The sequence below is a fragment of the Pogona vitticeps genome, chromosome 4 (genome assembly GCF_051106095.1).
Source record: "Pogona vitticeps strain Pit_001003342236 chromosome 4, PviZW2.1, whole genome shotgun sequence".
Taxonomy (NCBI): Eukaryota; Metazoa; Chordata; class Lepidosauria; order Squamata; family Agamidae; genus Pogona; species Pogona vitticeps.
This window is the reverse complement of record NC_135786.1, coordinates 5,178,059-5,200,205: the sequence shown is the minus strand read 5'-3', so window position 1 is coordinate 5,200,205 and position 22,147 is coordinate 5,178,059. Positions and strand designations below refer to the sequence as shown.

The 22,147-nt window shown below is 44.9% G+C and overlaps 1 protein-coding gene across 1 annotated transcript; it reads left to right on the top strand.

Moving 5' to 3' along the window:
• Positions 1 to 4,494: 4,494 nt before the first annotated feature.
• Positions 4,495 to 21,939, top strand: PDYN (prodynorphin). The gene is made up of 3 exons (XM_072996669.2): positions 4,495 to 4,673; positions 18,172 to 18,316; positions 21,162 to 21,939. Exons 2-3 carry the CDS (start codon positions 18,188 to 18,190, stop codon positions 21,834 to 21,836), a joined length of 804 nt encoding a protein of 267 aa, XP_072852770.2. The 5' UTR covers positions 4,495 to 4,673; positions 18,172 to 18,187; the 3' UTR covers positions 21,837 to 21,939.
• Positions 21,940 to 22,147: the final 208 nt, after the last annotated feature.

Here is a 22,147-nt window from a genome sequence, read left to right as displayed (position 1 = left end):
AAGTCCCACCAATTCCGCCTTGCGCTGCTCCTCACCCTTGGGTCTCCCGGGTGTTCTTGGACTACAACTCCCAGGAATCCTGGCTGAAACAGTTGGTGGTGAAGGTTTCAGGGAGTTTTGGTCATAAGACATCTGGGGACACAAGGTTGGGAACCACTATTTCTTGGATGCACACCTTAATGGGGTGAAGGGGTTTGAGTGAGTCAGTGAAGCCGGAAATAATGCCACGAGGAAGCCAGACTTCATTGTCAGACTTCTGGACTCCTAGCAGAGTCGCTCAACGTCATCAAGAGTAAGGGTCACAACAGCAGAAGAGAATGGATAGTTCCAGTAGAGATGGAACTATAGCTGAAGATGATATTGGCAGACGAGGCAACTGCAGTGACACTCAAGCCAACTTTTGTTACTACTGCACAGAAGGTGGCAAGGGTAAACAGCTACTGAACTTTCCTTATCATGAAAATCCAATGAGAAGACAGTAAAAAAAGGAAAAAAAGCGATAGTGCTGGAAGATGAGACTCCCAGGTGTGAAAGCATCCAATCAGACCTGGAGAAGAGCAAAGGGCAAGTATAAGAAGCACTGTTGCTAATAATGCAACTAGATTAAAGCTGAGAAGACATCTAGTGGATGATGAGCACAGAAGTGAAAGGAAAGTCTGATGTTGCGAAACAAACACACTGTTGGAACAAGAGAAATATGAGTCAAGATAAAGTGGAGAAAACTCAGATTCAGAAGGGCAGCAATGAATGAATTAGAAAAAGATAATCAAATGTGAAGATGTGTCACTAGAGACCAAGGCCGAGATCATCCATGCTCTTGTATTCTCAGTCACTATGTGTGGGTGTGAAATCTGGACAGTAAAGAAAGCTGACAGGAGAAAAAAAAACCTGATTCAGTATTGCAAGAGAACTTTTCAGATACCCTGAACTGCCAGAAAGACTAATAAGTGGATGCTGGAGCAAACCAAGCCTGTGAATTATCTCCAGAGGAAAAAGTGTTGAATCTGAGGCCATCCTACTTTGGGTGCATCTTGAGAAGGTAGGATTCTCTGGAAAAGACCATAATGCTGGGAAAGGTGGAAAAGAGGATGACTAAAGATGAGATGGATTGGCTCTCTAAAGGAAGCCACAGGCTTGAGTCTGCAAGAGCTGAGCAGGGCCATTGAGGAGAAGACACTTTGAAGATTGCTCATTCATAGGGTTGCCATATGTCAGAGGTGGCTTGATGGCATGTAAGGACAGTAACACAGTCGAATGTAATGGGATTTGCTTCTGAGCAAATATGTGTAATTGCCCCATGAGCTATGAATCAGTTTGGATCTTCCCTCTGGTGGTCTCTTAGCTGAAGCCAAGTTTGTGTGTGTGTGTGCGCGCGCGCGCTTCCCTGCTTCTTCCGCTGATAATTTCTCTTCCTGCACTTCCTTTCCCATTTATTTTTACACCAAACAATCAACTTTAACCATCTGTATTTTCAGTTCTCATTATGTGAGCAAAATAATCTCATTTTCTGCATTTTATATGTTTTAGGATTTCTTAGTCTTTATTCTCTCACATCAGTATTTCTTTGATGGTCATTCTCAGCATCTCACAACAATTTCACCTTTCAAATGCTTCTATCTTGTTTACAGCAGCCCAAATTCTGCTCACGACATGGGTTCAATCCCAGGTCACCGGCTCAAGGTTCACTCAGCCTTCCATCCTTCTGAGGTTGGAAAATTGACTAATCCATGTGTGCCAAACTGTAGCCTGCATAATGGAATTGTAAACTGCTCAGAGAGTGCATTAAGCCCTGTGGAGAGGTATATAAGCAGCACGCTTTGCTTTGCTTTTTTGCTTTACTTTACAGTAGTCTGTGTTTGAGACCACAATTCCATGTCCTGCGGTAAAATTAAGACGACTGTACAAAATGCTTTCCTAAAACAAATTTAAATTTTTCATTGCATACTATTGTCTTTACCTTTAGCAAGCTGCTTTGAGCTATCTGAGTTCCGACCATTATTGAATGGTTATGCTTCCTTTGTTCCTTCACACAAATTCCAAGGTACTTATATTTATACTCTAAATGTTCATTTTCAATCTGTTAATGCATTTCTTGGGCTGCTTGCTTTTTACTGATCACCCCAGACCCGGTTTTCTTAACATTCATTTTCAGAATGTGTTGATTACTTGTCCCATTGACTTTACTGAGTAATGTTTGAAGACCATCGGAATTTTCAGTAGGCAGTATTGTATCATTTGCATGTCAGATGCGGTGGATCATCTCTCGATGACAATGAAGGCATCGTTTGAAAAACCAAGTGCTTCTCCAAATATGTCCTTAGAGTACAAACTGAACAGCAGTAGGAAAAATGTATGCCCTTCTCATATCCCCTTTTTGAGTCTCTTCTCCCTCTGTCTTCTGATCCTCTGGCTGCAACTTTTAATTGCCTAAGGTTTTGAAAGCACCAACTCTTTCTCCCATGCAGACATTCTGTTGTCTGAAAGAGAGAGGAAGCAACTGAGATGTGGGAGAGAATGCACAGAGATCGGGACGAGTGAGGAGAAGCTCATGAACACGGAAATCATAGAACTGCAGAGCTGGAAGGGACCCTGTGGGTCATAAAGTCCAGCCCCTATCGGGGAGCCACAGTGGGGAATCGAATTCCCAACCTCTGGCTCCACCGCTCACCAGCCAGGTCACAGAAATGAGAAACTGACCATCTTGCAGATGACGCTGTAGCCATACAGATGTTGCTGGGCTGCATTTCCCAATTCTGTACGTGAAACAGATTCTGAGTCTGCCTTATAGTAAGCAGGACCTCTGTCTTTAAGAGAAAAGATGAAATAACAACTCTCTTTTCTTTGTGAGTAGATGTGGTTTCCTTAGCTACCCACCTAGAACTGCCTTGGAAACATTGGTCCGTCTTTTACAATAAGTCCGAGGTTTACTGCTGCTCTTGACCGCTTGCTTGTTATTATTTATAGGGGCTAATGAAAATGTTGAAGAACTGATGCTTTTGAATTGTGGTGCTGGAGGAAACGCTGGAGAGTCCCCTGGACTGCAAGGAGATCAAACCGATCTGTTCTAGAGGAAATCAACCCTGAGTGCTCACCGGAAGGACAGATCCTGAAGCTGAGGCTCCAGTACTTTGGCCATCTCATGAGAAGAGAAGACTCCCTGGAAAAGACCTTGATGTTGGGAAAGTGTGAAGGCGAGAGGAGAAGGGGACGACAGAGGACGAGGTGGCTGGACAGTGTCATCAAAGAGACCAACATGAATTTGACCCAACTCCAGGAGGCAGTGGAAGACAGGAGGGCCTGGCGTGCTCTAGTCCATGGGGTCACGAAGAGTCGGACACGACTTCACGACTAAACAACAACAATGAAAATGTTTCTCCCTCCTAAAGCTGTTTGATAAAGTTAGAATAGCACAGACAGAGTTCTGACTCCTGTCTTCTGAAGATGCCAGCCACAGAGACTGGAGAAATGTTAGGAAGAAAAATTTCAAGAACACGGCCAGACAGCCCGAAAAACCCACAACAACCATTGGGTCTTGGCTGTGAAAGCTTGGAGAATACAAAGTTAGAATTGTTTTCCCTAGCATATCTGTGTGCCCACATTTCAAAAAAGCAGAGGATTCCCTAAGAGGAAAAAATCTTTGGTTTATAGCAAAAAGAGAGAGAGAGAGAGAGAGAGAGAGAGAGAGAGATTATGTTTGAAGATATACTTCCAAAATCAAAGAAAATTGGGCCACAGATCACAGTCCCACACAACATGGGCCCATGGACACACCTTTCCTGTAGTTTAATTCAAGCCCAGATAGACACAAGAAGCTGCACTCTGCTTTCATGGACATTTGTCCCCACTTCGGATACATCACACTTGTAGTGCGCTAGTGAACATAATAGGACAAATACAGATCCATTGGACTGGAATAGTAAATAGCTGCAAATGAGTTTGTAGATGCTGATAATCTCAAAAGTCTGTATTTCTTTTCAGTTCTCCATATTGTTATATGATGTACATTGTACAAGGAGTGGGTTGCTTAGTGGAGTACCTTGTAGTGTTTAGTTAGAGTGGAAGTTAAGGGACAAAAATAGTGTATCAATATGTTCTTACGTATTTTGTATGAGGAGATAGCTCAAACAACGGTGAATTTCCTCTGACCTCTGCAAGTTCAGGAAAACAAAGTTTGCATTTGAGAGGTGCATGTTCTTTCCCCTTCTCTCTCCGCCCTCCTGTCTCTCCTTCTGTTTGCTCCTTATTTCTGCACAGTGCAGAAAAGTCTCTCAGGCAAAGGCCGGGTGAACATGGGTGTCCTCCCCTCCTTTCCTCCCCCCCTTCCACCCCCAGAAGGTTGTCTAGAAGAGTAAGAGTGATGCTTCTCATTAGTCAAAGCTTCCGTCGCCTTCCCTGATTGGCGCTGGAGAACTGATGCTGAGCTGGGGCTCAGGGACAGCAAGAAGCATCCCGGCAATAAAAAGGGGGGCACAAGGAGAACTGGTTTCCAAAGGGGGAAGGACTTGAAGCTCCCAAGCCAACGGGGAAAACCCTTCCCAACCCTTCCAGAAATAAAAGGAGAGGCCAGAGCAGTGGCAGAGAGCAGAGAGAAGAAGGACTTGCAACTTTTTGTGTCTGTCCAGAAAAGACAAGTGGAGAAGTGGAACGAAGGAAATTGAGAATTCCTTGCTCAGGTAAGGTGTGAACTCTTTCTGCATGCAATTGCCTTCCTTTGCAAGCCTTCTTTACAAACTGCTGAGATGTTTCCTCCCAGTTCTTTGTCCTGAAATGTTCCTGGGTGGTTCCCCCCCCCCGATTTATTATGCCTTCTCGTTTCCTTCATTGATGCCTTTTCAGCTCCACTTCTGTCCTTAGCGACCAATGCTGTTTGTTCATCTCCCCTCTCATGGCTAGCTTTTAGTAGCACTGTGTAAAAAAAGGGACATAAGGAAAAAGATGATTAAAAAATGCAAAAGAAACTTCATCTCAATTCCCCGTCTTCCTCAATAGTCTAGCGGTGGATTTTGTACTTAAGAGCTGCCTCTGGAGAGCACATTTATGACACTTCCACACAGGCATCAGTTCCCTCTCTAGGAAGATTTATCAGCAAGGTAGAGAGATACTGCCAGGGGCGAACACCGCGCTTATTATAATGCATTTCTAATGTTCAAGGTAATGGAAAAGTGATAGAATTACTATCCTTATGAAAATCCATATTCAGAAGCTTCTTCTTTGTTTTTTAATGAGTGAGATATTTCCTGATGCTCAAAATTCATCTTCTCTGTATCTCTTTACTCCAGTTTTTCCCCTTGAAAAGTGCGGACACATGCTGTGGGACGTTTATAAACCGCCCAGAGAGTGCTGTAGACTATGGGGCAGTATATAAGCTAAATAAATAAATAAACCAATACATTTCTCTGTTGCCACGGTAAATGGAAAGGGGAGATCTTCGGTCTGCGCCTGAGTTTGATGTGTGCAGCTCTTTTGCAATTACTAGGAGAAATTATGGACATGATTCAGAAAAAATATATATAATGTAAAGTACTTTGAAATCCCATTGATTTTGAACACATACCTAATGACTTAACGGCTGTTGTCCCGTAGAGACAATAAACTCCATTGACCTCAATGAGATTCACTTCTAAGCTGACACATCTAGGATTCTACTCAAGAGTCTGACTGGATCATGCCCATTTTCTAGTACTGTTCTTTGCCTGTCCACAGAAGCAGCATGCTAAGACAGTCTTGTGGCTAGTTATGAGACGTATTTAAAAGAATAGCCATAAAATCCGTATAGAAAGGGTCCCTTGAATATTGCCCGTTGAGATGTTCTCCTCCACTCAACTAGCCTCCCGGAAAGGAAATTATTCCGTCCAGTGAAGCTTCTGCATCATGCCTTCATGTGTCTTTGGAATCATTAAAATAGACTGGGGAGCAAGACAGCTAGAAACGAATGAGAAGAGAAGAACAGAGTAGTTTTTTGGAGGGTAGAAATTTCTGGTGGTCTCGGACTGCTGGATATCTCAATGGTTCTGACATCTGACTGTGGAGCCAGAGGTTGGGAATTCGAATCCTCATGATCCATAAGGTCCCTTCCTTCTCTGCAGTTCTGCATGCAATGCCCACGTGTTATTACTGCTGAATAGCTCAGTGGCTTAGGCATCTGGCTGCCAAGCCAGAGGCTGGGAGTTCGATTCCCCACTGTGTCACCTTGTCAGGGGCTGAACTCCATGATCCATCGGGTCCCTTCCAGCTCTGCAGTTCTAAGATGATGACGGAGAAATGATGTGACACCTTTAACACCAGTGGTTAGAACAGATCGCTTAAAGAGAGCAAAAGGCAGGTAGACACTAGGTCCCAGAGCATTTCACTCATTTTTTAAAAAATTATTATGAGGGATATTAAACTGGGTGAATTCCAGGGTGAGTGAGGGGGTGGACCCTCTGCACCAACGGCAGTTCTCCATAGGACATTTACAATACTATAGTTGGGGCACAATCCATAGAGACGTTGCCCGGTGCAAGGCTTAGACAGGAGACGTTCCCAGTGTCTAGCATCCTATCTGTGTATTTACAAGCTTTCTCATTGAGCTTTTCCTTCGTAATGCTGAAGAATAAAACAATCCCTCCAGCACACACACACACACACACACCTCACACGGTGGTGTTTACAGCATATTCCTTTCTTTACTTTATTTCCCCCCCTTCCATTCATGTCACTGGTTACTTTCAGAGCTGTCTCTGCAACAAGCGAGCGAGCAATTATATTGCACAATAAACGGATGCTTTCATCAAGGCTAAGAAGGAACCTTTTAACTTACTGACTGTTAACTTGACTATTTTGCCAAACAGCACTTTGTGTTTTCTCAGACTGGGAAAATTCATGGCGAGCTTCCATGTTCCAAAGCAGTCTACCTCTGAACAACAGGGCGAAACAATGACGGGAGGTGCTTTGACCTTGTTTCTACACCGTTTGTGGGCTTCTGGACAGTATCTCACTGTGCAGAGGCAATGCTAGCTTAGGTGGATCATAGTTTAGGAAGTCTCTTTTTTGTGATGGTTGTTGTGGGTTTTTCGGGCTCTTTGGCCATGTTTTGAAGGTTGTTCTTCCTGACGTTTCTCCAGTCTCTGTGGCCGGCATCTTCAGAGGACTGGAGTAGGAACTCTGTCCATGCTCTCTTTTTTGTATTCTCAGACAGCATGGCCAATGGGGATTGTAGTCCCCAAATCACAATATTTCGGAACTCTGAGGGAATGTTCCTTTGGTGTAATCCATCAGGTTTCTGTTGCCCTGAGTATTTTGATACAGGGAAGAAATGGAAAAATCCAGATCTCCAAGCTGCAGATCTAGTGAAAGCAGTGTGTCCAACAGAAGTGAGAATGATCCACCTTTACACATCACACTTATGAAAGGCCTGTGGCCTGATTCGAGCCACTAACATTACCAGTTGTCTGGTGCTAAAGTTTATCTCAACTGGACTATGAAGTCCTTTTGAATTGGATGTGTTCTCCTTTTTAGACCACTTTGTTATTGGTCCTTCTGCATCAACCTGTGGCTTCAATCAATGGCAGAGGTATGGCATTAGAAGCTTTGGTTTGGCCAGTAGAATGAACTGGCGCAATGGCGCAATGAGGTTCTGGCTGTTTTCAGATCTGCACCAAACATGAGCCTTCAACTTCCTTCACTTAAGAAGCTCCAGCTTTTCAAATACTCTCGGTTATTGAAAGAGATCTGCTGGATGGAACGCTCAATGAGTTAGATATTTGGCTGTAGAGCCGGAAGTTGGGCGTTCGATTCTCCCCACTGTTCCTCTCAGGAGAAGAGCCAGCCTGTGTAGCCTTGGGCAAGCTGCTTAGTCCCAAAAGAACGGAAGGGTAAAATGCTTCTGAAAAGGGTCCTCATAAGTCAGAGTCAACTGGACAGCACACAGTTATTATGATTACTAAAAGGTACAAGCCTGCTGGGGTCATGAAGAGTCGGACAGGAGTGAACAACTAAACAACAACAACGACAAGCTTGCTGGTCAGTTGGTTGTTTCGATGTGGCCTCAGAAGCGGCCAGATCAGAACAGAAGGATTTGACTTTTAAAGAACCATTCATTTAGCATCCCATAGTGGACACATGAAGAGAGAGAAAAAGACACCGTTCCTGCGCCTTTGCCAGCCACGTAAAAAGGAAGAATTTCAACGGGCACAGATTGTCATGAAAATTCTCTTGCACAACTGTTCAAAGTGTGTGATCCCTGTTTTGTTTTTTTTTAACCTGGTCACCCTTACCTGTTTCCAGCCTCACAGGCCATCCCGGGAGAAGCGTCAGAAGGGCACAAATACAGCTGTCCCATGCTGTTCACATAGACATTTTGCAGATATACTGTAAGTGAAGCTGGAGGTTCCATTTTATTGATTTCTATTATATTCGATTTCTACCCTGACCATCTAGACCAAAGGTCTACTTCCATCTAGCATTTCTCAAAGCAGGCTCTTCCAAACATCTGTCATTATCGCCTGGTCTGGTTGCGGATTACAGAAACGGTAGTCCAAACACATCTGGAGGGCACAGAGTCAGGAAAAGCTGGAAGAAATCCATTAAGGCCAGGAAAGCCTCCTTGCTGGTAGGTTAGTTCTTCCCTGTGTTTATCTAATCCCCTTTAAAAGCCATCTAGGATAATCAATCTGCCACACCTTGCAACAGCTGAGCTCTGTCAGTTAATTAGGAGTTATCTGGTGAAGTACTTTTTCTTTTGTCTGCCTTGAACCGGTGGTTAATCAGTTTAATTGGCTGACCTTGAGGTGTCATATTACGAGAAAGGAAGAAAACATTTTTATCCTCTGTCTCTCTCCCCCGCTTTAACGCTCTCCGCATCCAAATAATTTGAACGCAGAGAAACAGAAAACAAAAATCTAAATATTTTCTCCAAACTACGCAGGGGAGCAGATCTTATGCATTCCATAGGACCCAGGTAGCCACCATCAGCACACCTATTAGCCATGCACTCTTTTTCTTTTGGACAGATGTGCCAAACCAATCCCATTGAAAGCTATCCGGGGGCAACCATGGGAAGAAGAAAGAGTGCCGGCCATCCCCGGAGAGACTCAACCCTTCAATGGATAGCCTTGTCCTCTATCCGGCGTTCAATGGCCAAAATCTTAGCTTAGTAGATTGCCTTAGAGTAAGCCCATTGAATTAATGGAGATTTAGTAAGTCAGCACCTCTGTAAGTACCATGGAGTGAGCAGGCCTTCTCTGAGAAGATGCATGTCCCGATGCAGCACATATGCTGCCGTGTTCCAAAATTGATCACATCCCGTACTCCCATACCCGCTGAGAACCCTTGTTCATTGGATTTTTTTTAAAAAAGGAGATCTGGAAACATACAAAATAGCTTCATGGATTTGGAGAATGAAGGAGGAGAAGAATGTTTCCCAAAAGGTAGAAGGAGTCAGCCCTGATCTGCAGGCCCTCGATTTCTCCATTGGTTAGGCCAGAAATGTCTGGACACGTCTAACAAGTAGCTAGGAGGATGTACCACGAGAGGTGGACATGGACCTGAAAAATGGGGATTCGTGGTTGGCCACAAGCCACCCCAAACCAACCGGAAACCTGAGCTGCGAATTGCTTTGGTTTTTGGTTTGTGGGGATGACGCCGCTGCCACCGTGTCAACAGGCCAGCACATGCGCAGAGATGGCAGGCTTGACTCCTGGAAGGGACGGACCATGTGCCACGGTCTCTAAAGATGGCTTGAGAAGGAAGAGGAGGAGGTGGCCGGACCAGCTAAGGAGGTGATGGGGGCAGAGGGGGACAGGGCCCTCCGTTTTGGCGAAATGAAGCGCCAGATGGGAAAAAAAAAAGTTTGCCGCTTCATTTCATATCGGCAAAGCGGAATGCACAAAGCAAACTACGGACTAGGCCAATTTGTGCATTTTTTCCCCCAGCTTGGTTTTTGCCTATCTCTCCACACCACTGAGTGCAAGGGGGCTTAGCTTTCAAAAACACACAGGATCCCACTGCGTGCAGATTTTTTTTTTGGGGGGGGTGAGTTTTCTAAACAAGAGAATGACCAACCTTTTCCTCCTTTGTCAATTCCAGGGGAAAGAAATAGGTGTTTTCTATCTTTGTTACACAAATGGGTAGGTGTGTGTGCTTCTGAGTGTGACTTTGGGGGTTGCCATCAGAGGCGACTTTCTCTGTAAGCCATTCCCCACATGAGGATCATCTCTGAGTCAGAAGGAGCCAGGTGCGAATCACAGCATCTGCTTTTCACCGGGTGGAGCAGCCAACAATTTCGCATCTCTTTAGATGCAAAAGAAATCAAAACTGGCATCTCTTTCCACCCACTGTGACCTTTTCTATGCCTCTGGATTAGAGAATACATTTGTGGCTGGATGCAAGAGTCCTTTCGGTCTGTTACACACAGGGTTTGTTGTTTGCTAATAAAGTTTTTCCTTATAAATGTCGTGTGTCTGATTGCACGGTGGGGTTCTATTTATACCATTGTTTTTGCATTTGAATTGACCCTTGGCTTTTTGCTTGGCAACACCTCTGCTCTGCCACAAGAAATGACAAATGGAATTTACTGCTCTCATGCGTTAATAAGAGTGTTTAAATCACCCCGAGAGAAATCGATAGACACAAGCTGATTCAGAGGAATGACAAGGATGATAGAGGAGGCTTGACAATCCCATCATTCACTCCTGGCTGGTAAATCCATGGAATATTTTGTCCTCAAGACCTAGAATATTAATTGGTGCATTCTTGGGAAAGCATTTCCCAGAAAGAAAGTTACTACTTCCTTTAGATCAGGGCTAGAGAGTGGGTGGCCCATTAAGCACTGCTGGATTACAACTCCCATCAGCCATAGCCAGTATAGCCGGTGTGAGAGATGAAGGGGGCAGTGATGACTCTGATTTCACGGGGACAGTGCACTGGCTTCAGAGTTCATTTAACTTTTTCAGGAGGCATCTAATGAAAATAAGGTTCAGCGTTTTCCGTAGCTCTTCTAAAGGTTGGACTAAAACCAGGAGTGGATTTTCTGTCCTTGCGGATATGTAGCGTCGCCGGCTTGCTCTGGATGGGAGTTGTAGTCCAAAAGCATTTACTGAGCCACCTACTTTGGCTTTGACCAGAATCAGCTCATAATGTTTCAGAGCGTAAGATGAGATACTGAAACAGCCACTATCCTGCCAGGTTGGACTGGAGCCCAAATACTACGCAGGTAAACATCATTGAAATGGACTGGAGTTATTTTAGCCTGCAGCAAAAGGAGAGGAAGGAGACCTCCATCTTTCTTTATTTCTGCCTAAGAAGGAACCTAGACAACCCTAGACAGCATCTTAAAAAGCAAAGACATTACCTTGCTGACAAAAGTCCACATAGTCAAAGCTATTGTTATTCCAGTAGCGATGTATAGAAGTGATAGCTGGACCATAAAGAAAGCTGACCACCGAAGAATTGATGCTTTTGAATTGTGGTGCTGGAGGAGGCTCTTGAGAATCCCCTGGACTGCAAGGAGAACAAACCTCTCCATTCTGAAGGAAATCAACCCTGAGTGCTCCCTGGAAGGACAGATCCTGAAGCTGAGGCTCCAATACTTTGGCCATCTCATGAGAAGAGAAGACTCCCTGGAAAAGACCCTGATGTTGGGAAAGTGTGAAGGCAGGAGGAGAAGGGGACGACAGAGGACGAGATGGTTGGAGAGTGTCATCAAAGCGACCAAGATGAATTTGACCCATCTCCGGAAGGCAGTGGAAGACAGGAGGGCCTGGCGTACTCTGGTCCATGGGGTCACGAAGAGTCGGACATGACTTAACGATTAAACAACAACTACAAGAAGGAACTAGTGTGTAAGAACTGAACTTCTGTTATTCTCCATCTTTTCAAAGGGAGAATGTAGTATTTCTTAGCCAAGTATCCCCTCTCTTGAACAGTTACTAGAGGGGGAATCCTTGGCTCAGTAAGACTACGAGTGAAAAGGATCTTGGAATTGTTGTCAATCATAGGCCAAATAGATGCAAAAAAGGCCAATGCTATTTTAGGCTGCATATACTTTGCAAACCCCACAAAGTACTCATTTCCCTCTGTTTGGCACTGGTTAGGCCTCATCTTGAGTAATATATCTGGTTGTGGACCCTGCACTGTCATTAATATTTATCATAAAGCAGCCTAGACAATTGCTTTGTGTTGGGTGAGATGGTTAACTGATGAAAAAAATTAGCTTCTGGGATTTCCCCTTGTTTGGTGTCACTTTGGTGGTGAGCACGAGAGGGGATCCTGTTGACCATCTTGACTGCTGCCATGGGCATCGTCAACATTCAGGCTCCCTCTTGGCTATGGAAAACTTGGCATCCTGTTTCCTGATGGGAACGTGAGCACACCATTGTGCAGCAATGTTGGGCCATTTCCTGGCATTTTGAATTGTGGATACAAGAAGCACAATATCCACCGTTCATAAACCAGAGATGTTTTTGAAGAATTGAATAGTTATCTGTCTTCTGTTGGGTGGTACTGTCCAACCCTGGGATGTAGTCTATAGAGAACATAACTTTTTTTTAGACTGTAAGTCTCAGAATTCCAAAACCATTCTGGGGATTGTAGTCATAAGAAAATAAAAGTTTCTGATGTTCGATCCTATAAAATCTGGGATTCTCAGAAGATATTGCCTTGTTTTTTGCTCTCTTTTAATTTCCCTTTTTGCTTTAGGGGAAAGGAAAAAAAAAACTTTCCAGCTCCCCTTTCCCATAAAGACGTGCTCAGATCTTTGAGTCCTGTAGGGGAGGCTTCATTAATTAATGCTCTTAAAGCAATTTGGGATCGGCAGATGAAAGGTGCCGTATGAGAGCGCTGTATTGTTATCAGGTAGTGAATCATCCTTGGGAGCTGGGAGGCACAGGCTGAGCAGAATTTATGTTCTGCTAACATCTATAATTCGACATATGATAATGCATATCATTCAAATTATGGCTTAATTTAGCACAAATGAATATGGGAACATTAGCATATTTCTCCATCAGCCCCAATTAAAGGGCATTATGAAGAGAGTCAGCTGCTGCAGCGCAGGAGAGAGAGGGAGAGGGAACGAACCATAGTGATCTCCAGGGATTCCTAAAATGGATCCTCTTCTGGATCCTTCTCCTGAGCCTGAAGGCAAGAATTAGGCAGAGCCAGCAATGCCTGGAAAGTGGTTTTAAAAAAGTTATCCATTCCCAACATTGGTTGCAGTTTTGGGAAAGGAACGTAGGTTGCTGCTTGTTCTGATGTTGAAAAAGTAACATGGAACTGTTCATTGCTTTCCATTTTCTCTTTTGGCAAGTAGGGGGGGGGGCTTAGAAGTGATACGACTGTAACCTAAAGCATGACCACAGTACCTCTAGAAATATGTTCAAATTGGCTTAAAAGAAACTTCAAAACAGAAATGTTACTATTTTAAAGGTAAAGGTTCCCCTTGAACATTTGTCCAGTCATGTCCGAATCTAGAGGGCGGTGCTCATCTCCGTTTCCAACCCACAGAGCTAGCATTTGTCTGCAGACAATCCTCCGTGGTCACGTGGCCAGCGCAACTAGACATGGAATGCTGTTACCTTCCTGTCATGGTGGTACCTATTAATCTACTCACATTTTTTATTTTGCATGCTTTCGAACCAATAGGTTGGCGGTAGCTGGGACAAGCGATGGGGGCTCACTCCGTTGCATGGATTCGATCTTATGACTGCAGGTCTTCTGACCTTGCAGCACAGAGGCTTCTGCGGTTTAACCCGCACCACTACCATGTCCCCTTAAAACTACTTTAAACTACTTTAAAGTTACCCCTAAACATCACTCATTACACCAATGCAGTAAACTTGATCCTGCTGGTTACATTGACTTTAAAATGTCTCTTTGCCATCATGCCATTGTCCAAAAAGTAACTAGTTACAGGTAATTATAGTTATCAGCTCTGACGGCGAGTAACCTCACAGAACGGCTCCCAGTGAAAGTATGGAATTTCAGTGATTTCCCTCATTTCTAGCAGTCACAAAATTTCACGGCAAAACTCTGAGGCCAGATGTCGTGTGGTGTAAAACTGCAGTGTCAGTTTATCCGGAAGTAGTAAAGCATGGCTAGGGATGCCTAGGGCACGGGGAGGGAGCAGGCTGTTTCATTGTCTGGGCCGTCCGTCTTTGTAGCAGATGGCAAGCAAAAACTCCAGGCTTAATGGGCCGTGTGCTTGCTCACACGGAGAGGCGTCTTATCTCAGGCAGGGTTAAACAGAACACGGAGCTAGAACATTTCAAGTGCCTATATATGTTTGCCTGGGTTTTTGGTTCTTGTCTTTTTGGGGGAAAGGAACTGCATGAGGAAACTCTTCTGAATGGAGGTAGTGGTAGGGAGCCTTCTTAACCCCTTTCCTCCCTCACACCCCTTTTTCTACCTAGAATTCCTGTCTCTGAGCTGTTTTCCCACTTTTGTTGTTGTTTAGTCATTTAGTCGTGTCCAACTCTTGGTGACCGCATGGACCAGAGCGCGCTGGGCCCTCCTGTCTTCCACTGCCTCCTGGAGTTGGGTTAAATTCATGTTGGTCACGTTTTCCCACTAAGAGGAGGAAATATGTGGGTTCTCTGTATCTCCCCCTCCGTCCCTGTGTCCTGAAAAACAGCTGGGAGGGAAATTTTGCACAGAATCACAGAATAACTGATTTGGGAGGAGCCTCTAAGGCCATCGAGTCCAATCCCCTGCTCAAGATAGGAATCCAATCAAAGGATATCTGGCAGATGATGGTCTCATTTTCTCTTGAAGGCCTCCAGCACTGGAGCGCTTGCCACCTCTTGAGGTCAAGGGTCCCATTGTCTTACTGCTCTAACAGTTAGGAATCCCCCCCAATATTCAGCCAAAATCTGACTTCCTGTAGCTTCCTTGAGCCCATTATTACATGTTCTGCAATCTAGGGATAACTGAGAACCGATCCTGCCTCTCCTCTTCTCTATGACTACCTTACAAATATTTGAAAAAGTGCCACCCTATCTGCATCTCCCCTCAGTGTTCTTTTCTCAAGGCTAACCATCTGGGGACCCAAGATGGTAACCACTCATCTATACCAACTTTGGTCCCAGATGTTCTTGAACTGCAATCCCCTCAAGCCCTCACAGCTAGCAGTGCTGACTGGGGCTTCTGGGAGTCCCAAAGCATCTCAGTTACCCATGGCTGGGAATCCTCAGTCTAGACCGAGGGCATGAAGACAAGGGGATCAAGGCTTAAACAGTGGTCTTCCACCCTTTCAGCACTTTCAATTAAAAATCAATGGGAAACTGTTCCTACTTTTTTTCCTGTATAATATTTACTGTGGCCCACAGTTGTAATGAGGGCAGGCAGCTGGAACCACTTTCGATTGAAGAGTTGAAACCTGTTTAGTTTTGGTGGGTGAACGGGTTTAGAAAAAGAGGATGTGCACTTTTCTTGCCCGGTCTCTTTGTAGAAAAAGAGTTTGTTTCCCATTCCCTAGAGGACTTTATTCTTTTTCTCTGCCAAGGGGACCTAAAGACAGCTTCAAACTGCCCAGTGCAGGAGGATGAAGATCTTCCACCCCATGTTGTTGGTCCAGCTTGACAGCTTCTGCTTATGGAGGGACATGAAGGAGAAAGACAAGCATTGATGCAGAAGGCTGGCAAAGAAATCATCATGGGGTAGGGAAGGAGTGTGACAAAGACACAAGAAGACCTCACTCTGTGTTTGTTCAGACAACTTTAAAAAAATAGAAAAGAGAAGCAGATGTGGTTTTGGAGCACAGGGCTTTAAACGTGATGGTTTCACATTGATATCAGCAATGCCAGGAAGCGTTCTGGGTCTTTTCTGAGAGCCCATGGGCTGCAGGGCAGTCTCAGGAGGAAAATGACTTGCAACCAGGTAGTAGGATGCAGCTAGCATAGAGAAGACATATAGAAGCAGGTTTCCTTGTTATGGGCCAGTTCAGCAGGACCTTGGAGAGCTCTCAGGGTTCACCCTTGTTGCTCCAAAGAAGTCCAAAAATTCAGCTAAGCTGGAACACTCATAAAAAAACTTGATGGCAGTCAATCTCTCCCCGAAGTTGAAAAAACAAGAAGTTTAACTGCTCTGGTTTAGAACCAGAACTTGAAAGGAGCATATTACAATTAAAGGTACGATCTATAACATGTTACTTTGGGGAGTAACGAGGTCATAGCAACGCTGTTGTTATGTGCCATCATTTCCGATTTAAGGTGATTCTAATATGGTTTTCAAGATTTGTGATAGATTCAGGAAATGGTTTTTCACTGCCATCCCACACTGGTGAATTTCCATGACCCAGTATGGATTTGAACCCAGGTTTCCTGAATCCTGACACTCTGTCCATTATAATACATTGGCTCAGTTGTTCATTTAATACCTTCTCCTTGCTCCCAAGCCTGGGAACTTGACGCAGCTCACAACATGAATAAATAATGGGCTGTCCATTAAAAACAGCATTCTTTGGGGTTAAGAAGCAACAGTTAGTTATTAATTCTATTGGCCACGTTTGTATTTTCAAGTCTATTACTTAAAAAGAATTTTAAAAATAACTGAAACCAACATACTACTAATGCATAATTCTAACAAGTTACTTAGTAATTGGGCACTGATTAATGACTTAAAGCAAAGCAAAGGAGGTTACATGCATTGTTTGGAACTGTACACTGTAACTCAGCCAGCATGTCATAATTATTTGACGGAGACCATCAAAAGAAGGAAATATTGTAGGTGAAATTGGGGTCCATTCAAACTCTTCAGTGGGCATTTATTCATTCGTCATTTGTGTCAGTCTCCCAGTTGCAAAATCTTGCCATAGCTCTAAGGGAGTGTCCTTTCAGAATGTACTTATGGAAGCTTCAAGAGATGTGGAAACGCTAGGGCAGATGATTGCAGCTCAAGATTGCAGGGCCGTGTAAAGCTGCCTTGCACCTGGCGAGATCATTGGCCTGTTGAGCTCAGAAGGACCATCAGCATAAACCTTCCTACATCTTGTGCCCAGCAGGAGTGTTGGGTGACAACTTCCAGAAATGCCAGCCAATCTGACTGTTGGCCATACTGACAGTGGTTGCTGGGAGTTATAGTATCTTGCATATGGAGGGCAGAAGACTGGGGATGGTTGGTTTGCTACATTTATAGCTCTCCACCTTCAGAACCAAACATTGGCTCCCTGTTTTCATTGAAAACCAGAGTCTGAATACAAGCCTCCTGCATATTTAACCATTGTGCTCTACTGCTAAAGGGGGATGCGCCCACCCAACCCAGAAATGCATGGGAGCTGGCTCCTAAGGACTGGCATTTTGGGGTGGGCCCTGACGTACGTGATAATTTCAGGGTTTAACGCTTTCTAAATTCCATTTCATGGGTTAATCAAGTCATCTCTGCAGGTTCTCTCCACTGTTGATGAGCCTGCTGTATGACAATTTTTTGCACCATATTTGCCTATTTCCTCCCCTCCCCCTTTGATTTCTGTTTTGGACCAAATGTGCCAACTTAGTTTTTCATGAACAGTTTTCTCTGTATGGCATGGGTTAATCTGTTCATCCATGCTTACGGGCACTGGCTGTCCACCCATAAATTTTCAATGATTTTTAAGGACCACCTTTAAGATCTCTAGCTGACACCCTCAAGGACTCTTAATGATGCTTAAACGCCATTTAAAGGAATACCTGGTGGCGCTGCAGGTTAAACTGCAGAAGCCTCTCTGCTGGAAGGTCAGAAGACCAGCCAAGATCAAATGCATGTGACAGAGTGAGCCCCTGTCACTTGTCCCAGCTCCTGCCAACCTAGCCGTTTGAAAGCATGTAAAAATGCAAGATAAATAGGTACCACCACGGTGGGAAGGTAATGGCGCTCTGTGTCTAGTCGCGCTGGCCACGTGACCATGGAAGATTGCCTTCGGACCAACGCTGGCTCTACGGCTTGGAGACGGGGATGAGCACCGCCCCCTAGAGTCAGACATGACTGGACTAAATGTCAAGGGGAACCTTTACCTTTACCATGCTGAACCTTTTGCACTTCTTTTACAGTTCGAATCCCCTTCTCTCCTATAAAGTCCATCTGCTTCCCTGATGCCGCTGAAGATGTCAAGTTCCTTTCCGCAAAATCCAGTGCCAACTAGAGCTCATTCATCTTTAAGGTTCCCCAAATCCTTTTGCTGTTTCTTCTGTGATGCGCTCACCTCGCTTCCTGTCCTTTCAGGTTCCTGCCGTAAATAATGGAGTGGCGGCTTCTGGGACTGGCTCTTTGCCTCAGTTTGGCTGACTCGGGTTCTGCTGATTGTGGCAGTCAATGCTCTCTGTGCGCTCTTCACAGCCAGGATGGGGAGAAGTCCATCAGCCCCTTGGTAAGTTACAGCCCCAGTCAGAGATGACTTTTTCCTGCCCATTTGAATGACTGACATCCTGAAGGCAAGAGACGCAATTTATGAGATGTGGCTTGATATTTAACAAATGAAATCCATCATCACCCAGCTCAAACCCATCTTGCTCATGGTCTCTGCAGTAAACAAGTGGAAAGGGGAGAGAAAAGGGAGCAAGATAGGCGTTTTTCCTTTGTCTTTTCTGGCTTTTCATGCAGATTCATATTTGTTGGTTGATTTCCTTCCTCCTTCTTCATTTGAGGAAGACGTTCTGCCCTTTCTTTCTCCTCCGCCTGAAGTAGACAGAGCAGTAGACCTGTAAGCATATAGATGAGGTCAGCTCTGTATCCTTTGGTGACAAAGTTCTGAGATCTTTTTATTATTCCCAAACAGATTTCCAAATAATAAACAGTAATTCTCGAAGGCTTTCATGGCCGGGATCTGATGGTTGTTGTGGCTTTTTCGGGCTCTTTGGCCGTGTTCTGAAGGTTGTTCTTCCTGACGTTTCGCCAGTCTCTGTGGCCATGGGCCTCTTCAGAGGACTGGAGTAGGAACAGAGCATGGACAGAGTTCCAACTCCTGTCCTCTGAAGATGCCGGCCACAGAGATTGGCAAAATGTCGGGAAGAACAACCTTCAGAACACGGCCAAAGAGCCCGAAAAACCCACAACAACCAATAAACAGTAATTTTCCTTTCTTTATCTTGCCATCCGTCTCCGGAATGATTTCTTTTCTTCCGTGGTCATAGGCTCAGCAAGAGGCCACTGTAGTCTTTCTGCCAGTGAGGCTATCAAATAATTGAACATCTATACATGGATGAATACCTAATGCAACCCTATATCTAACGTAATTTCAGTCTAGTACCCCAGATGATCCTATCTTAATTGTCGGAGTGGCTGTTATGCTCGGTACCGATCTGAACAGAATGCTATTAGGTACAGATATCAGATCTATATACCTAAGAAGCTCCATAAGATCTGAGATGTGAGAGAAAGATGACAATTTATAGAAAAATGAAACCCAATTGTTTAATTACAAGCCTCTTCTTCGTTACTTTCTTCTCCTCTCTCAAGAGAACCGGAAAGAACCTGAATCATGGCTGATCTTTCTTACTGACACCATGATCTTGTGGTTTTGTTTTTAAAAGACAAGGATCTATTTTCTGGTTTGATTGATTGATTTAATGGCCCAAATCCTGTTGCTTAGCCTAGCAAATCACACTGGGGTGGTCCGATTAAATCAGTGGCCCTCCTTATTGATTCAAATGGCCTACTCTAACAATGATGTACTTTAAGATAACAAGTTAGAGCAGGCCCATTTGAATCAATTGAACTTAGGGCAGTGATCTGGGAACAGGGGTAAATTACCCCAAATGGGGTAAAAATGAAAATCCTAGGGGTAATGGGCGGAGCCTAACTTGTAGGATTTTGAGCATAACCTTGCTAGCATGTGAAATGATTGCAATTGTACAGTAGTTGGAACATTCTTCAGCACTTCCCTTCTTTGGGATTGGGATGTAGACCGATCTTTTCCAATCCTCTGGCCATTGCTGAGTTTTCCATTGATGATGATAACAAAAATACTGCACTGGTCTTTGATATTGGGCTGTGGCACCAGGGTGGGTGACATGACCTTTAGCCTGGTTTGTTCCTTTTTGCACACCGCACAGAATGATTAAAGTGGTATGAAACACACACACCCCTCTGTGTTTGCTGTCTCTAGCAAGCATGTCATTGCTAGCACACTCTGGAAGCCATTGATGACGATTAAATATTCTGCGAGCTAGCAAAAATTTAATGCAACTTGCTAGGCACGTTGGACACCTTACTACTCCCTATACCACCCCATGGCTGGAATGCAATGTGTTCCAGCAAAAATAGTGCACATCTTTATTAAATTTGGTGAATCCTGCTAGTTCAGTACACAGCCTGTATAGATTCAATAATATTTTGAATTCAAATAATGTATGATTTCCTTCCCTTCAATTCAAGGGGGTAATGTTGGTGTATATAAATGTTTTGGGGGGTAAAAGGTAAAAAAGTTCCCTGACCCCTGACTTAGGGAGTTGACTTACCCTCCTTTTTTGTCCTTCCACCTAAAGCTGAAGATGCATCTCTTCAGAATGACTTTTAATAACTGTGATGGAATACTTGGATGCTGGCCTTTTGCTTCCCTAAGTTTGCTTTTATAGTTTTAAATGTTTTCAAATGACTTAATGGATTTTTAAAATTAGCAGTGTAGATTAACTACTTTTAAATCAGTAATTCATTGCGATTTCAGTTTTACCTGTTTTAACATTGTGCTGCACCCTGGGGCCCTTCACCAGGAGAAAGATGCCCTACAATAAAAATAAATGAATTGGTAGGTGGGTGGGTGGACGGACAGATAGACAGACGGACAGACGGACGGACCGATGAACAGACAGACAGACAAACAGATAGACAGACAGACAGGTGAATGGATGGATGGATGGATGGATGGATGGATGGATGGATGGATGGATGGATGGATGGATGGATGGATGGATGGATGGATGGATGGATGGATCGATCGATCGATCGATGGATGGATGCATGGATGGATGCATGGATGGACGGACAGACGGACGGACGGACGGACAGATAGATGGACGGACGGTTGGACGGATGGATGGACAGACGGATGGATGGATGGATTTGTTTGCCTTCCCCCAGCATCCCATTGTGTTCTTTCCTCCCCATAGAATAAACATCACAGATAAATGCCAGGGAATGTGATGGGTTACGGGGACAGCTGATATGGGAACACATTGGCTTGAGTGAAGGGTGTCCTTTCTGTTGGTGTCTTGCAGATCTGCTCCTTGGAGTGCCAAGGTGTGTTGCCGTCCACTGAGGCCTGGGCAAAGTGCAGGAAGGGCCTGTCCACCTTCCCCCCTTTCCTGATGGAGGGCGAGTCCAAAAGATGGCCTCAAGCCGAGGAAGAGGAGAAGGCTGAACAGGAAGGTGACCCCAGCTTCTGGGAGGAGGTCTCTCCTGGGCCCGTTAAACGCTATGGTGGTTTTATGAAGAAGCTGGACAGGAACAAACTCTTTTCTCTATTCCGGGAGAACGCCCTGACCAAGGGGGGCATCAGTAAGAAGCATGGCAGATTCTTCCAGAAGGTTGGAGAGCGAGCAGCCTCTGAGGCCGGGAGAGATGAGGATTATCCCCCGGCTCTGGAGATGGGGACCCTGGGCTTCAACGGGGAGAAACCAGATACCGGGTTTCTCAAGGAGGAGATGAAACGTTACGGTGGCTTTCTCCGCAAATATCCCAAGAGAGGGTCGGAAGGGGACACTGCCGAGGACGGCAGCCAAGAGCTGGAGGACCTGCACAAACGTTACGGGGGCTTCATGCGCAGGATCCGGCCCAAGCTCAAATGGGACAATCAGAAGCGCTATGGCGGGTTCCTGCGGCGCCAATTCAAGGTGACAACGAGGTCGGAAGAAGAGCCCAACGCCTATTCAGGGGAGGTCTCTGACTTATAGAGGCTGCAGAAGACCAGCGCTTCTCCTGCAAAATACCTCCAAGTACGGACTCTGTGGATTAACCCCAACCCCAACCACTCACCCCTCCCCCTTCCCTCCCCAGTGCTTTGCCAAGCAGTGCAGGGACATGATCCTGGAAATCATGAAGCCCGGAGCATGGAAACCGGATCGTGAAGGCAGTCATTTTTTGTGCAGAATATGCACAGAGCAGTTCTGAGATTCAGGACCCGAGATGCTGCCCTTCGGGATTAGTCCTCTAGAGCAGTGGTCCCCAACCTTGGGCCTCCAGATGTTCTTGGACTTCAACTCCC